Here is a 17,239-nt window from a genome sequence, read left to right as displayed (position 1 = left end):
ACCAGTAATTCACGTGGATCTATGGTGACACACACACACACACACACACACACACACACACACACACACACACACACACACACACACACACACACACACACACACACACACACACACACACACACACAAATGTACTGTTACATCAAGGGGAAAGATGTGACTATATCCTTATCACTGGTTTACAGTGAAACCCTACATCTATTATCTGTCAGTCATAACTAATGGGACCCACATGTACACACAGCCCTGTCAGCTCACAGATGTTTGACTGTTGTCAACCAGAGCCTGTCTGTCACCTGATTGCTCTCTCTCTCTCTCTCCCTCTACCCTGTAATTACAGAGGATGCTGTTTTTTTACAAGGTGAAATGTGAAGAAGCACCAGCAGCTTTTTGCTGAAGTTTATGGAAAACAAATAGTAAAAAACAAGGGTTTAGTCATTATTAGACTATTATTAAAGCCATCATAGATGTTCAAGATCTGCATACTGTGGTGGAACCTGTGTTAAATATATTAAGGAATCACTGGATAAAGTATTGGTTTAACCAGATGTGTTTTTTTATATACAACACAAAACATGTCAACACGGAGCTGATTTACTTGGATGGAGCGAGTTTGAAAATTGGACATTCCTGATGAAACTGCACACTTCCCAGTTCAAAGGGTGCATACCATACCTAGTCTTTACAGAGTGTTCCATTATGGGTTATCTGTAGCCTTTGTTGTTGCTGATGTTGCTGGGTGACATACAGTGCGAGTGTTTCTGAGTGCGTCTATAGTGAATCTTTGTGACTTAATCAGCCTGTGTTGGTTAGTCCAGTTTAACCTGCATGAGTGTGAAGGCTGATGTAACATGCTCTGCTGCCACTGAGGAGATATGTTCATGAGAAGTGAAGCAGGGAGAAAATCTGTCAAACAACCACTAGGTCTGTCACAGATGATGAGCTCAAAAAGTCCAAAAACTGTTAAATCGTGTCAGAGAGAGATTGACTCTTTGCAGTGACTCAGTCTGATGACTAGTGGCTCCTGGAACAGAAGTTTGTTATCTACTGATGTCCAACAGGACAAGATGTGTGGTTTAGGTTTTAACAGTGAAACTGTGAGGGATGACTTCAGCACATAGCGTTCACTTTATCAGTGAGCATATTTGTTTCACTTTTCTTCTTGCCATTGTCTGAATCCCTGAGTGAACTGTGACAAATAACAACCTGTTGAATATCATCCTGCAGTGCATGGGAAAAGGACTGTTAACCAGCAAGTGTGGTTTCACTCAAGATATAGCTATTCTTTTTTACATTTTTATGTTTTGGTCAAGTAAATTCTTTATGGGACAAAACGTGGATCTTAGATCAGCTGTAACAACAGATATCACTGAGCTAATAAATGTTAACTTTTAGCTTTAACAGGTCAAGCACTGCTTGACTTTCTTGCTCTGTTTTTGACCAAAATAATATATCTCATCATGTGCTGCTTAAGTTTTGGCCGTTCATCTTTATGTATGTCACAAGTGTCTTCTAACTTTAGTGCAACACTAAAATTGCTGTAGTATTCCTTTAAAGCACTATGTATAGCTCGCTCTTGCTGAAATATGCAGCTCTTCTCTCTTGCAACAAGGCCCGATGATAGAGATGGAGTGTGTTAGCATTTCCCATACATCAGCTCTAGTGAGGTGGCCTGTCCAGGCAGATTAAAACCCACCCAGACAGATAAAATCACTTGGTTTGAACTTTGATAAATTTGATATTAGATCATCTTATTTCACACTTTTTCACACATCCTTTTGTAGCAGTTTGCTAGAGAATAATTCATGTCAGACATTCAAAGAAAATCTGTAAATTATAAATTGACAGTTCTTATTGTAAAATCCTTATTTCCAGCAAGAGGAAAACCAGCTATATGCTAAAACATCTTTCAATGCAACATGGGTTTTAATTCCAGGAAGACGAAAACTCGCATCGCTGTTATACCTTCCAAACTGTACAAAAAGTCTGTTGTTGAGGGAGAATATCTTATCTATCTTATCTTTTCTTAGCTAATATCTAAATATTTATATATAGTTATAAAAGATAAATGAGAGTGGGTGTTCTCGAAATACTATCTCTGAGACTCTGAGATAATACAACAAGTAAAACTAATTCTGAATACCTGTGCGGACCTACTTTTTTCAACAGAAAATTGACTAAAAATGGTTAATGGAATAAATTAGTATCAATAAAGGCCTTGGTTTCTCTCTACCAACCTGAGAGGAAAGAGAAGAGAAAGAAGAGAACTGGTCAGACCAGACTGACTCCACCTGTTGCTGATAGAGAGAAGAATGCAGAACCAGAGAGAAGACGCACACATGCACACGCACACACCGTAACATTAACCATCACAACTGTCTAACCCTGAACAAATAGCAGCCTGAAGCCTCAAACCAAGTCTTAACCCTCATAAGCAGTCTGGACCCACGGGGGCCTTGATTTGACCATTGGTTGTGGGTGTATTCAGCCCCCACAGGATTTAATAACACACAGACACACAGACAGACAGACAGACACACACACACACTTTTTAGTTTTGGCAAAGAGTTTAGATGAAAATTGAACACGTCATCTCTTTGATTTTTTTAAAGCTGAGAATCTGCTTTGAACATGAGTAGGGGACAATCCTGGCTGATGTTGAAGTACGAGAAGTTCCCAATACAACCATGTTGTGGCCATACCAATAGACACAAACACACAGAGATGGGAGATCGTAGAACTACAGTCAAACCATATATGATTTATGGCCTTAAAAATAAAGCTGAGGGCATACCTGAAACTCAAAGATGCACCCAGGCTGTTGTCTGGGCTGCAGCTGTGTTGGCACACAGACACAGACACACACAGACACACACAGACACACACAGACACACAGACACACACACACACACACACACACATATATATATAGAGAGAGAGAGACACAGACACACACATACATACAGAGAGAGAGAGAGTGTCCACTTGCCCCTGGCCTTGGCTGGGCAGACTATCCGAGGGACTGAAGGAATGTGGAGGTTTCTGAGGCTGACTGTAGTCTTAGACAGGCTGAACAGGTGTACCCTTGAATCTTTTGTTTCTCTAGACAGGAAGCTACAGCCTCAGTGACAAAATATACCACGATACTTTTTCATAGAAACCTTATGTCACTAAGTGCACCTTCATAAATAGAAGTATAATAATCAAATGCAATTCAATACAGTCAGCCTGCAGTAAACACTTATTTTACAAAGCTTATAATTTTCCAACTCTGTTGACACTGACAGTGAGCTGTTCTCCAGCTTATTTTACTCTGGACATTTCTGAGGTTGTAGTTTTCCCACACATTGTGCTGTGGATTTCCCGTAGACAATTAACTGCAATAATAAGCCATAAAAAGATGATGTTTGACTCTGGATGTTTTCTGCTTCCCATTTTGGTCTCACCAGGAAGCTAATAGCTGACAGACTTGTTTGTTTTCCAGTGTAGCAGGTTCTGGTGGTGTTACAACAAAATCATTTTCAATCTCTTGATCTCCTTCCCGGATGTCAACAGACAAATTCACATTTGATAACAGGTCTCGATTCATTTTCAATGTCCAAGGGGCTTTATCAGTAGTCAAGGAGTAGAGCTCCACATCACATTTTGACTGGAGAAGCTTCAGTCTGGTTTGAATTTCTGCTCACATTGTTTGGAATGAAAATGTATTTCTTTACAGAAAGTATTAAAAGCCAAACCGATATTTGTTTTACAGGTGACTCTGAGTATCATGATATATATTCTACATAATACTGTTTGTGTCATCACAGAAATATTTAATATGCTGTTTAGTTTCTATTCTAGAAATGAAGTTAGTGTTTGTCATCAGGATGTTGAGTGTACACATGTTTAGAAAAACAGTCCCTTACATGACTGAAAAAAAAGCACAAGGGTTCAGAGGCTGTGACAGAGCAGGTGAGTTGCTCACATTTGCTCATGTTGCATTGTACCTGCTGGGAAGTCTAATCTCAAATTCAGCCATACAATCCTGAACAGGTATTTCAACAGAAAGAAGATATTTCCCCTATTATTTTCAAGCTCACAGAGAACAGATCCATTTGGCTTCAGACTTCTACAGCCAAACAGAGAACAAATGTAAAATCACAAAAAGCACCCAGATCTATTCAAAAGTCCAGGCAGGAAGCATCACTGCTTTGAGACTTCTAATAAAAAACTCAAGCCCAGGAAAATGTCTATTTTTTTCTCAGGTCACATTTCTCAGTAGCTCTTTGTGCACATGAACTGCTCCTTGTGTTATCATTTATTATCATCGGCCCACGTTTAGTTGTTTTAAGCCTCACTAAGAATTCCTGGCAGCTCATAAACACGATGATGACGGAAGTGAAGCTAGACTTGTCCCAACATCAACAGAGCAGAGTTTACAATGGGTCACATATAGCACAGTGATCTACCTGCCAAGCAATTCAGAGAAATGAATGACGCACCAATACATGATGTAAGCACAGATATAATTAGAATGGCTGGCCTTACCTCATGTAACTCCTGCAATTGCACATCTGTGCATATGTGTATTTATGTTATGTTATGTTATGTTATGTTATGAGCTGAACCAATCCTGCACTTTGTTCTCTGTGTTTTAGACTGATTCCATCTTCCCTCTAAAAAACACAGTCAGACACACAGTATGTACAATGTGTGCTTTTATCGCTCATGTTGTGCTTACTTCAGCAGGTTCTCAGCTCCAGCCCTCATCCTCATCTCTTTGATGATATCATGGTTCAGACTGGCTCGCTTGTTCTGCAGTTTGCTTCGTCCAGTCTGGGCGCATGGGTTACAACCCTGAGATGAGAAGACACAAGAACAGTCAGGTCAGCAGAGAATAATAACATAATGAAATGTTGTGAGCGAGAAAACTGAACTGAACTGAACTTGCAAGCCTCCAATGCACCAGGAGCCCAGGTGAGCTATTGGGCGCCACCATCTTTATTCTAGGGGAATCCCAGGCAAGTGATACTACGATCTACTGAACCAGTCTTACTTCTTTTTCAGAGCATCCATCACTTCTTCTGTTTAAATCTGAAAATGTCATGAACTCAGTGACAGATGACATTCAGAAAATGTCACCTTTCATCTGTATGTTCTTAAATCTATTCTTATTGTTCCTAAAACTATATTATAATTGATAATATAAGTATTAGATATGTGTGCTAACTTACAGGTCACATTTGCTGTATACATTCCTGTGATTTTCTAGAAAAGTAGTTTTTGTTTTTATTACTTTATCTTTCCCCTTGATGTAACAGTACATTTGTGTGTGTGTGTGTGTGTGTGTGTGTGTGTGTGTGTGTGTGTGTGTGTGTGTGTGTGTGTGTGTGTGTGTGTGTGTGTGTGTGTGTGTACATGTAATTGCCTGTATGTGGCTGTACTGCGTGTCCTTGTTTTAAGCACAAGTCTCCCAGCCTTCCTAAGTCAACAGGCTGTCACTCACTCACAGCAGCACAGATAAACTGACCTCATAGTGACTGACTAACAGCACAGCAGAGGTGTGGTCTATACTGTATGGAGACCTGTCAGCTCAGTAAAACCAGTTAGTTTACTGTCCTCAATCAGCATGGAAAACTTTTTCATTAACGTGATTTATCAGACTAAAATCTAATGACAGGAGTAAAATCAGCTTCAGTTTCTGCTGAGCAGCATCAGGGCCAGAGGTCACAGCTCTCAACTTAAAACATGTACTAAATATGTGTTTGATCATACAGATGTCAGAGATGACACTGAACCAAAGAGAAAACTTATCCTATTTATCATACTTCTTTAATTTCAAAGTGCATGTCATCCTTCCTTTGTGCCAAGGTAAGACACACATCAGCATAAGGCAAGCTTATGACTCATGTTCAAACAATAGCCTAAAAATGGTGTCACCACTCTGTTACTTAAAAAGACTTGGGGTGTTTTTTCCATATTGGTTTCAGTGACTGAACAGGGAGGAAATTAATTAACAAAACAAAAAACATGCACAATTAAAAGAGTGTAAAATAAATCATGTTTACCCCTGTCCATACTTTGTCTTTTCCCACCTATTTTCAAACCCATTTCTCCTACTGCGTTCAAAGTAGAGAGGTCGCAGACAGCCAACTGGCTCCATTACACATGGTGTCACCTGATATCAAGAAGATCACACTCAACCTCCTCTTATCCGCTCACAACTTCTGCTCTGTCAATGATATACAGTGATCCCTCACTGGCTTCCCATACAGAGATACCAGAGGTATCCACACTCAAGTTCACTCATCATATGATACAGATGATTATAGCTCAAAATCAATATCCTTATTTATCACTGGATTAGTTGTTTGGTTCATAAAATGCCAGAGAATGATTTAAAAAAATGTCGATCTGTTTTTTGTTTTTTTTTGTCATTAGAGGAGCAAAGAAACCAATCAGCTGACATGATGACGTGTGTCAGCATGTCAGCTGCTCCTTCAGAGCTGGTCAGAAACCGAAAGTAAACAAGGATTTCTCCTCTCGCTGTGAACTCCTCCGATGGAATTTTTTGTTCAGCGTTGGTGGAAATAAGGTTGTTACTAAGGTTCAGTAAAGTGACTCGCACACACAAACAAGCGCACGCACACAAAACATGACTCACGAGAGGAGATTTCATCGCATGGCGCGCACACAGATTACGTGACCCGTGAGAGGCAGGACACCATTGTTAGATATCGTAGTTTTTACAATTCTTATGGTTATGAAACCGGGACGTTATGAAACCATGGTTATCATAAAATTGGTTAATCCCTACAGTCAAGACATTCAGACTACAGTGGGTGGTAAGTATTTTACCCTGCACCACCTGTGTGCCCCTCCACCTTCCACATGGGTTTAGTGTCACATCTGAGTCATGTCACTGGAAGACACTCCCTGTAAGATGAAGAACAGAACAGGACAGAGGAACCTGACAGTACCTCCTGTACTGATTTCAACACGAGAGTTCAAACTGTTGCAACATGGGTCACATTTAATAGGACATTTTTTGGTTACAGTGTATTTCCCTCTATACCCACTGAGCCTTCATAACCTGGGTGTTCCTCTACAAACACTTCAGCGACCTGAGAGTGTAATGATTAACCATTAATACAAACAAAAGCCTCAGTAATTACCAACTGAGCTGTATTGAGGCCCGCCGAGGACATGGTGTGGCTGGACAGAGTGGGAGCTATTCTCAGAATGACGGCAGGGTGAGGACATTAGTACACAACAGGGTAGGGCATGGACTTATTGCAGCGTGTCATCGCGCGGATCGCAACATCAAAAATGGGGTGTATGCTTGTTTAAGAGAACAAGGGAGTGGCCTGTTGTTGATAGTAACCACAGCAACAGGATTCCATTTGTGATATCAAGGACGCTTTAAAAATTCAGCCTGTGATTACATTCCCAAAAAATGATCCTGATTCTGTGCCGCTAATTCAATACCTTTTACAATTTGTCTTTTCATCAAGACAACCCTGATGGTCTGACGTCACACCTTTAAATCAGGGGAGCTGTGTTAGAAAAATTAGGACCCTTTTTATTGTGTTGATGTTTTTGCCCCTGACCATTGGTTGGTTTGTTTATCAGCAGGATTACGCAAAAACTACCAAACATTTTTACAACTAAATAGGTGAAAGGATGGGACATGGGTCAAGAAAGACCGCTTTAAATTTAGGCGTGGATCTGGACACAGGGGCAGATCCTGGAATGTTTAATCACTTTCTTCAAATGTTAAGTCAAGTTTTTCTGAACACTTTTTATCCTATTTGTTTAAACCCTCTTTACTTCCTGAGAGCCATCAATAAATCACATTGTATGGAGAAAAAAAGAAAAAACCTGGTGTCTGTGGCCTCACAGGACGGTAATAAACACAACATCATTTCATTCATGATTGGCTGGCGTACCTGTCTGTCACTAGCCGACCTGCCTGCCTGCGTGCACTCTGCCCGGGTTGTCAGAGACCATAGTCAGAAATTAGTGAGCGAGTCACCGAAAAGTCGTCTTCCAGCAGTTTTCAGACAGTGTGCGTTCATGTGTTTTCGGGGGGGTGTAGCCTGATCTTGCTAGCTTTTCCTGTATTACAAATCCTAGCTTTGATATTGGAAGATAGACCATTGTTTTGATATTTTCATCAACGTCCCAAAGAGTAATGCATGGATCTAAATGAAAAAGTGAATTTAAGGGAACTGTTGGCCGTTGGGAAGGTGTCCTTCTGAGAACCATTCTAGTTGTTTTTCTTTCAGTCTGCAACTTTTAGTTTGTCTACATAATATATAATTGCTGGAAAGTAAAGTGGTTCTAATTGCTGCACAGACATATTTGACATCCTGGTCTGAGGGAACACACAGGGAACTGACCCTGTAAACCTGGCTGCCAGCCCTGCCAATGCCTTGCCTAACCCACTGAACCACTCAGGGAATTGAACCCCTCCTAACATTGGCATGCTCAAACAGTGCAGCCTTTCTCTACAAGCAAACAAAACACTTAATTAGAGCAAAGCACAAAGGCAGTCCGGTCCATTATCATATCCATCAAACAGCAAATAATTTGCTGTTGTAGAACTGAGGCCGCTTCATAAAGAACATGTGGAGGAATGGCTCTTGGGAGAGTTGGTTGATACAAGTGGTGATTAGGACTGGAAACCAGCCATTGACAGCTTCACTCAGTCCAATGAGAGACAAATGTAATTTCAGTGAATTAATGTAAGAGACAATATAGGATCACAGCTGCATTTCTCATTTGTGTTTGCCAATACAAACCCTGGTGAGGGAATCTCAGAGTCTCCAAGTCGAGGGAGCTCGTCTGCTTTGTGCACCAGGACACATGTTGTCAATTTGTGTCTGTGGTCTGGCTGGAAGACGGCCTCGAGCCAGATGCTACGTCAATGCTCTCACTGGCCGAGGAGGATGAGGGGAAGAAACATGCCGAATCGGCTTTTTGTTGTGCCATGTTTCCATCCTGAAGCTGTTCATTCGGACATCAGCCAGCTAGAGGTGAAACAGTGGATGTGCTGGGAAGGAAGCCCCAAACCACAACAGCTCCCTTGGGCATCGGTCGAACCCAGCGAGGCCTTGTAACTCATTAAACTCATTTTCACCCAAGAGAAAGTGGGGCAGAATAAATGGCAGCAGAGCTCATCTTGGCTCCGCTTAGTTGAAATTTGACCAAAAAGTTTCCAAATTGCAAATCTCTTTACCATGACACAATGAGAAAGCAGAACTCATTACTCTGTGGTATCAGCAAACGTGCAAACTGAGGAGGGCTGCTGCAATGGAAGATTCCCTAACTGAGACATAAAGAGGCTCAAAAACCATGTAGAAAGACAGAAAAACAAAGATGTAATAGCATTGAAGGTTTAGTCATCCAGCTCCTCAGTCTTCCATCACGAGTGGCACAGTCCCACACCCTCCATCCCACTGACCTTTTTATAGACACAGGAAGCGCAGCACAGAACCTAAATCCAGACAGCGTTCAGAGGGGGATTCGGGGGATTGAAAGACACAAAGGCCCTGTTCAGATACCCATCCAAACAAGCTTGTCTATAAAAACACTCCAGTTGAGGACACCGTTACAAATGTTGAGGAATGAGACATGGACCACTGCATGGCAGACGGGGAGCTCAATAAAAACACACTGGATAATCACTCAGCCAATGCCAAGTGTCTTTCTCACAGACAAGCTCCTGAAAACATTACAGTCGCAGAAACATGGCAACATGAAACTGGTTAGAGAGGTTTCTCTGCTGGTGGAGCCATGAATGCTGATTGTTCCACTGATGACTGTTACCGTATATATAATTAATCTCCGTAATGATAAGGTCTTAACTTCAACACAAATACAGACAGGGAGATTAATCCCCTTTTCTGAGTACCAATTTGGATATCACTAACATTTGCATTTCTGCATTTCAAATGATGCTGTTATCTTTTTTTAAGATGCTGAACATCTCCCGTTTGCAACTCTGAGAAACAATCAACTATCAAGAAGGTGAAAGGTCAGAGATTTAGTGGTTTTACACCATTCCCTAATTTTTTTACCAGGTTAACAGTAAGAACAAAACAGGTCTGACAAAGGGGGGAGGTTAATCTGACCTCAGTTTACCAGTAGTATCAGTCAGGCCACTTGTTGATTGTCAATCACTCTCACACCACTGACAACCACCAGGGAACTGAAAAGGTTAATTATGGGATGTTTGGTCACTGCTCTTTCAGTGTCTCTCACTATCAGCAACAGCAGGAGATATGGCTATTCTTGGAGTGTAGCGCGCACGCGCGCGCACACGCGCACACACACACACACACACACACACCTGAAGCTGACAGTGTTGGGCTGCTGTTGACATACTGTATCAGGAGCTCCCATGTATGTTATAATAAATTTAAGAGCACTGACATAAAAAATAATAATAATAATCATTTTGTTGTTATGTCTTTAGTTTTTCTTTTCTAATGAATTCCTGTTCCCCTGAGTGGAGTTTTCTATGTGCTTGGTGAGCTACAATCTTGAATCAAATTAGCAATTAATGAATAACTGATACAAAATATATCTAATAATAATTACAAATGCAATCAAATAAAGTATTAATATTGAAAATATAAAAGCCCCGGTATAATAAAATACAATATAAATACATAAATACAATACAAAAAACCCACTTAAAATATGTATTATTTAACATCTTTTATGTGGCGTTTTGTATGAATGTAATGTTGTATTGTGTCAAATATAACTGTGGTTTCAGCTGATGTGTAGTTTCACACTGTAAAGACGGGCTGGCTACATCCTGTGGATAAATAACCAGGCAGTTCAGTAAATGTTTATATATTGATATGTGGAGAGAAGAAGAGAATAATTCAAGTTCAACTAAAAGTTCAAGCAGACGCAGCAAGTTACGGTGAGGTCATTGTTCTTCTGTGTGCAGCTGTAAATCTGTTATCGGCCTTTTCCCGACACTTTGAATGGTTTGTGTCGGAAAGTGAAGAGACGAGAGCCCGCTCACCTTTCTGAAGTAGCTCCTGTCTCCTCCACCGTCCTTCAGGCCGTTCGGTAAAAGCGTGTCCGTCATCCTGAAGACGGCAGGAACAACAACAGGAACAACAGCAGGAACAACAACAGGAACAACAAGCGAAGTGAAGTAAGATAAGTTGAAAGCAGAGCGGTGCTGCTGCTGCTCTTCTTCTCCAGGTGAGTCTCCTACACTGTGTGTGTGTGTGTCTGACTGCTGCTGCTCACACACACACACTGACTGAACCAGCTCCACCGCTAACTCCGCCCCTCTGGAGAGGCACAGCGCGTGGTGCGTTCACGGCCTCACACACTCACACCTGAGTCCGTCGGGCAGGCACGTCCACCAACGGGCTACATGCTAACTCTGCTAGCAACACTGTTCACCAACACTGGTCACAACAAAAGACTGAGCTGCAGAAGCTAACGTTAGCATCGAGCCTGTTAGGCCAAATAAAGTCCATCACTGTTATGATAAAGCAGCCTGGTTGGGCTGATTCAAGACCAGCCGGTGTTTTCTATATGTTACATTTATATTAACAATTAAATAATCAGTCATCAAAGTGGTGATCAAATCTAAGTGAACTCAGCCACAGGAAAACATAAAGGCTATAGGGTAACACTTATCTGAAGCTATAACAATAATAATAACCTACATATGTTGACTAATCTATAGTGTCTGATGTAGCTTAATAGGGTATCAATATATACAAAAGTCAATCAAACAAAAATGTTACTGAAGCACTGACAAAGGAACTAGTAGCAGTTTTTTTTTTTACTTAATATTGCTATTTTTTTTCTTGACTTCACTTCAAGCCAGTGAGATAGATAGATAGATAGATAGATAGATAGATAGATAGATAGATAGATAGATAGATAGATAGATAGATAGCTTAACTTAACCTATTATGTGTACATTTAAAGATTTATAATCACTTGGCGTTGAATGTGTGTTGTGAAAAAAATATCTGCAAAAGTTTCACATTTTAATGAAGCATAGGAATAAGTGAAAATAATGAATGTATTTTAAGAAGGAAAAAGGTTATCTTAAATCCACAATGAGCAGTTTTCATGTTAATAGCAGGGCCTATCTAATGTCACTGTCCATTGTTTTTCCTCATCACACGTGGGGCTTGAGACAGATGGTCTGAAAGATGCAGACACAAACATACAGATCCACACAAACACCACAAAAAGTAATAAAGTAATAATAATGTAGAGCACCTGGTCGATAAACTGCAGTTTTATTTGGTTGCCTGGCTACTGCAATAAGGCAAGCCGTGGTGTTTTGGGGCAGATTTCTGATTTCCCAGTGAGAGGCTCTACCCCTGAATTAACTCTAATTTAAGTTAGTGCTTGAGGGTACAACAACAGCATTTGTGTCTTCAGCTTTTTCAGTCTACGTGTGTCTGAGGTGAAACAAGTGACGCTGTCGGCTTGTGTGTGGCTGGTTTTGCCAGTTAGAAAGCAGGTTAAATTCCTGTTTGTGGAAGAGTTGGTTATTAATGTCAGGGGAGGATTATTGATAACAACTAATCACAGGGGAAGCCATGGTTTGGGGGTGTTTCAGGGCTATAAACTAGGCTAATCTCTCTTTGTCTGTGACCTTTCTGCATATGAAGTATAGACAAAGGTTTTTAGAGCGGAAACATGTTTATTTTTAACCTCATTTGACATCTGTGTGGCTGAACAATTTCCTGTCTCCTTTTTTCTCTGGAACCTTGTTTAAAAAGATTTTCATTTAAAAAGTAATATTGGACAAGAACTAGTGTGTGTTTCATGTCAGCCCAAAGCAGGTAAACTTGAGGCATTACATTCACATATATACAAATTGTTTTAAGGGTGTAAGATCAAGTTGTAATTGACCATTCACTTTACTTGGGTGTTTCTCACAGTACAGAGCTGGAAAGAAGTTAAGACCCTGTCGAACCAGTCAAGCTGGTTATGTTGGTGACCAGCTCACACTTAAACTTGGCATTAATCCACTTCAGGCAGCTGACACATTGTCTTTCCTGTCTTCAGTTTCAGTCTACAATGTTGTTTGGCTTAGAACAGCCAAAGAAAAGCAAGTATGTATCATCATTTGTCAGCAAAATGTTTGATAGTCAGCATCTTACCGCTTCTTGTTCAAGGTCAGAAAAGAGACTAGCAACACTTGTTTGTATGTTTTTTTTATTAATATATTTGACATATGAACCTGGCAATATCAACATGATAGTTTGAAAAATAGAAGGAAGTGACTAAGTAATCACTAGCATCCTTGCTGCAATCATCATTACAGAGGTCTGGACTTTGGTTTCATAAAAAACATTGCAAAAGACAGTTTAAAGAGTGCAGGAGCTTCAGAATCTGTGACTATCACGCCTCTTGTGGTTGCTGATCATGCCAAGGTCCAGTAGTACAATTGTTCATTAATGGACTGACTGAAAATGTATTGTCGACATATTTAATGGGTGATAAATAATTGACGTTGTCATAGAAATGGAGGATGGTTGTTGTAATAAATAATGTCAACCACTAGGTGGAGGTAGAGGTTAATACTGTTTCCTGTTTCTGATTGTTTTTTAAACATTTAACCATAACGCCACTGTACTCTAACCAACACATATTAAGACATTTGTTTGATAGGTCGACATACCTTCTAGATTATCTGTGTGGAATAAATCATCACTATATTTACAATCATCCTTTCCCTTGACAAAAAGCCAATTCCATTTCTGATTCTATGACAATGCATCACGTTTTTTGGACAGTTTTTAGTTTCCAATTCCAGTAATGAATGAAATAAACAATAATAACTGTCCTAACTCTGTGATGTGACTTTATGTTTGTAACATTTACAGACCCTATGTAGAGAGTATGACGCTGCCAAAGACCGGCTTTGTTGCTATGGCAGGTGCAACAGGAAACAAGGATGACCAAGTTTCACTCACGTGTCAGGAAACCCCCCTGAAAAATACCAGCCACACCAATGAAATAAATCAACTGCAATTGCTACAATTTGGCATTATAGATATATATAACAGCATATATTATTATTATAAATATGGTTATTATTATTAACTTTATTTATATAGTATAACAATGTTACAAAGTTCTTGGAAAGAAGAAAAAAAGGCAGTCGACTAAAAGGACATTGGCCACATAAGAGATAAAGCAATAAAAATGAATAAAACCCAAATAAAACAAATAGAAAAGCTATCAGTGAGGAGAAGCTTTTAAGACAAGTGGACAAAATCCAATTTGTAGTAGATCATCATTTTGATAAGCAGACTTCTGTTTGGTTTATAGCTCACTCATGCACAAGTGTAGTGCTGAAAATGTGTAGTCAATACAGGTAATGTTATTTACCTTACTTAGTAAACATAAAAACTCTACGGGGTCCCAGGAAGCTATGGCCCTGTAGCAGCATGTATTCAGGATGAACGTACACCTAAATGTAATGCAGCCTCAATGAGCTGTAATTAAATTATTTTCTGCTATGACATGTCAGCTGTAAAATGATGAATAGAAGCAAATATTGATGTTCTCTCAGGTTGTGAATGTTTAAACTCAAGTGAACTCACTGGATCTTGTAATGCTGTACTAACATAAGGCCTTAAAGTCTGTTGAGCTTCCGAGTGCAGCCACTATCACAGCAAATGTTCCTCTTTATCGTTTTTATCAGAAGATGTACAGAGGTCCACATGTATGACAATATGTCCAGTCAAAGACATTATGGATTGACATGTAAAGTTAATGTCTGGACTACATATGCTTTTAATGTGAGTTAACCCATCAGGTCCTGGCAGTATAAATTCTTCTTATTAAAACACATTTCCCACTCAATGTTATAGTGTTTTGCTACTGAAAATGTACAAGTTGACTTTCTTCACCAACATGGCTGCATGGTCTACATTTTACAGTTGAGGAGATGATTTTGCTCATGCAAACAATAAAAATTAAAAGGTAGTCAAGTTTGATATCAATGATCAGCTATCGACACCATCATTCTAAAAAAAATATATGATTGTTGGCTTTCAGAAACAGATGTTAGTTCAATCATATACAAGTCCCTGCCTGTTACAGAGAGCAGTGAACTCAGCATACTTTGCTTTTCCGCTCATTTCTCTTCTCCTCACAACGCAACACAAAGCCGTTTGTAAGTGAACTGCTTCCCGGCTGCTTTTCTGAAGGCAGAGGGGGTATGGCGGTGAACAACAGGCACCGGCGTTCAACCCCCGACCCAACAGGAAGTGCTCTGGGGTTGCTATGCAGCTCTGCTCCACAACCGCAAGAACTCTGGGTTCCCTGTTAACAAATGATGTGTGGTGAGGGCAGTATGGCAAACCATTTGAACAGGCACTCCAGAAGCTCTACAGTAAGAATAGATCAATGCTGGGATGAAAGAGAGAATGAGAGGGAGTGATAGTTTGTCCTTGGCTGCAAAGTGGTGTTGGGTTCACGGCCTCATCTCCTTCCTTTCTCTTAGCGTCCCCTTTTCGTCATTCCAACCCCTTTGTTTCTTTCTGTCTCTCTCTACCTGCCTTTGTCCCTCATTTCCTTTCTCCTACCTTTCCTCCCTCAATGACTCTGTTTTCTTCATCCCTTGCTTGTCTTTCATCTCCTTCCCTCATTTGACCCCCTTTCCATTCCTTACAATCTCCTGTATCCCTTTCCATCATTGTTTTTTGTTGTTTTTCTTTCTCGACCTTTCTGTTCTTAAAACTTGGTACACACTAATCAGTTTATCTGCCAGCTATACACATTTTTCAGCGAATTACAAGCATCTCAGTACATGATATAACCAGGCCAGAGTACAATAGAAACTAATAAAATGTAACCTTTCTACACCGTATTACCTATCTGCAGATTTAAATATGGATTTATTTAGAATTTTATAATAGTGATTATGGACAAATACTGTTGCGTAGAGACTTAATATACTGACACAAAACAGAACAGCTCAAAGCATTTGAAGTCAAGACTGAATCCATGGATAATGACAAAGAAGGAAAATGTGTTGGAGCCTGCAGCACCATGATAATATTATCAAGGAGAATAGAGACCCAGAAACGTTTTGATACTTTGGGGTGGATGTGCAGAGCAATTTAGAAGAATCAGGGGGATGCCCTGCCCTTTAAACCAAAATGACTGAAGGTCCATCCACCTTACCTATCACAGGGGGTGACAACGGCCATCCCCTTGTTAAAGATTAACAGAGCACCTACTGGTTATAATGGTTAAAATGGTTTATATAACATAAATGCCACACTAGGGTAAAGAATTGCTAATGACTTCTGATTATTATTATATTCTGTGTACTCAAATCATTAATTTGTTGACCAGTGATGGTGAGGACAGTTGAGGTTTGCCAGATGTGTCTCCCATGTGAAGCAGTCCAAGATAAACGGAGTAAATTGTCTGGTGGACAATAGGTAACCCGAATGGACAAGTTGAACATAATTAAGTATTATTTTGAACTGAGTGTCACGTTTCATAGCCTCTCAGTTATCTGTCATATTCCAGCTGCCCACCAGATGTCCCCAGACTTTCTTCCTGTTTCCATTTCCACCTGTTTACCTGTTTTCCTGTGTGTGTGTGTGGGTGTGTTGCCGGTGCTGCTGCCACCACCTAAACACTGACATATGCAATTATACTTAAGGATCTTACATTTAGCATAGTAACAAACATGATGTGTCTGTATTGAGAATGACTCTACTGTAGATGCTTTCTTCTGACATCATCTTAAAAAGTGAGAGAGGTGTTAACAACTCCATTAAAATGATCTTATTTTACATCCTGTATTTGTATCTTCTATTTGTCTTTTGAACTGCATGACAATCTCTCAAAGTACTGGTCAGACTAAAAATGTAATCTCGTCATAGCCAATGAAATGGCTAAATAAAGAAGGTGGAACAGCCACATTTAGGTGACTATGAACCCAAACATGACCTGAATGATAAACATTCCATACTGAGGTGACTCACATGCTGCTCAACAATCTTACAGGCTCTGGGCTATTTGCTGAAATACCATAAGTGAGCTGAGATTCAATTTACAGGTTCAGCATCTTGCCCAAGAACACTTACGCGGGACGAGCGCTCTCCAAGCCACACCCCCCTCATGCTTTCAATTTGAGCCAAATGTGCACACTGTTGTATCGTGCAGGCTGGTTCTCTGGTAGTTTCTGGTGGTTTCCTGGTTGCTGGTTAGAGCTCTGTGTTGC

General features: G+C 40.2%; 1 protein-coding gene across 2 annotated transcripts in view; it reads right to left on the bottom strand.

The window, feature by feature from the left end:
• The window catches only part of rhpn2 (rhophilin, Rho GTPase binding protein 2), a 33,739-nt gene extending 22,436 nt beyond the window's left edge, over positions 1-11,303 (bottom strand). The window contains exons 1-2 of one of the 2 annotated variants that reach the window (XM_034571040.1): positions 11,027-11,303; positions 4,724-4,839 (exon numbers count right to left, since the gene is read on the bottom strand). In XM_034571040.1, the coding sequence (XP_034426931.1) occupies positions 4,724-4,839; positions 11,027-11,092 (182 nt within the window). In that variant the 5' untranslated portion in view covers positions 11,093-11,303. The remainder of the gene's footprint in view (positions 1-4,723; positions 4,840-11,026) is intronic. The other variant, XM_034571030.1, reaches the window with a different exon arrangement.
• Between the last annotated feature and the right edge of the window lie 5,936 nt (positions 11,304-17,239).

This window comes from Hippoglossus hippoglossus, chromosome 3 (assembly GCF_009819705.1).
Source record: "Hippoglossus hippoglossus isolate fHipHip1 chromosome 3, fHipHip1.pri, whole genome shotgun sequence".
Lineage (NCBI taxonomy): Eukaryota > Metazoa > Chordata > Actinopteri > Pleuronectiformes > Pleuronectidae > Hippoglossus > Hippoglossus hippoglossus.
This window is presented reverse-complemented; position numbering and strand designations above follow the sequence as displayed.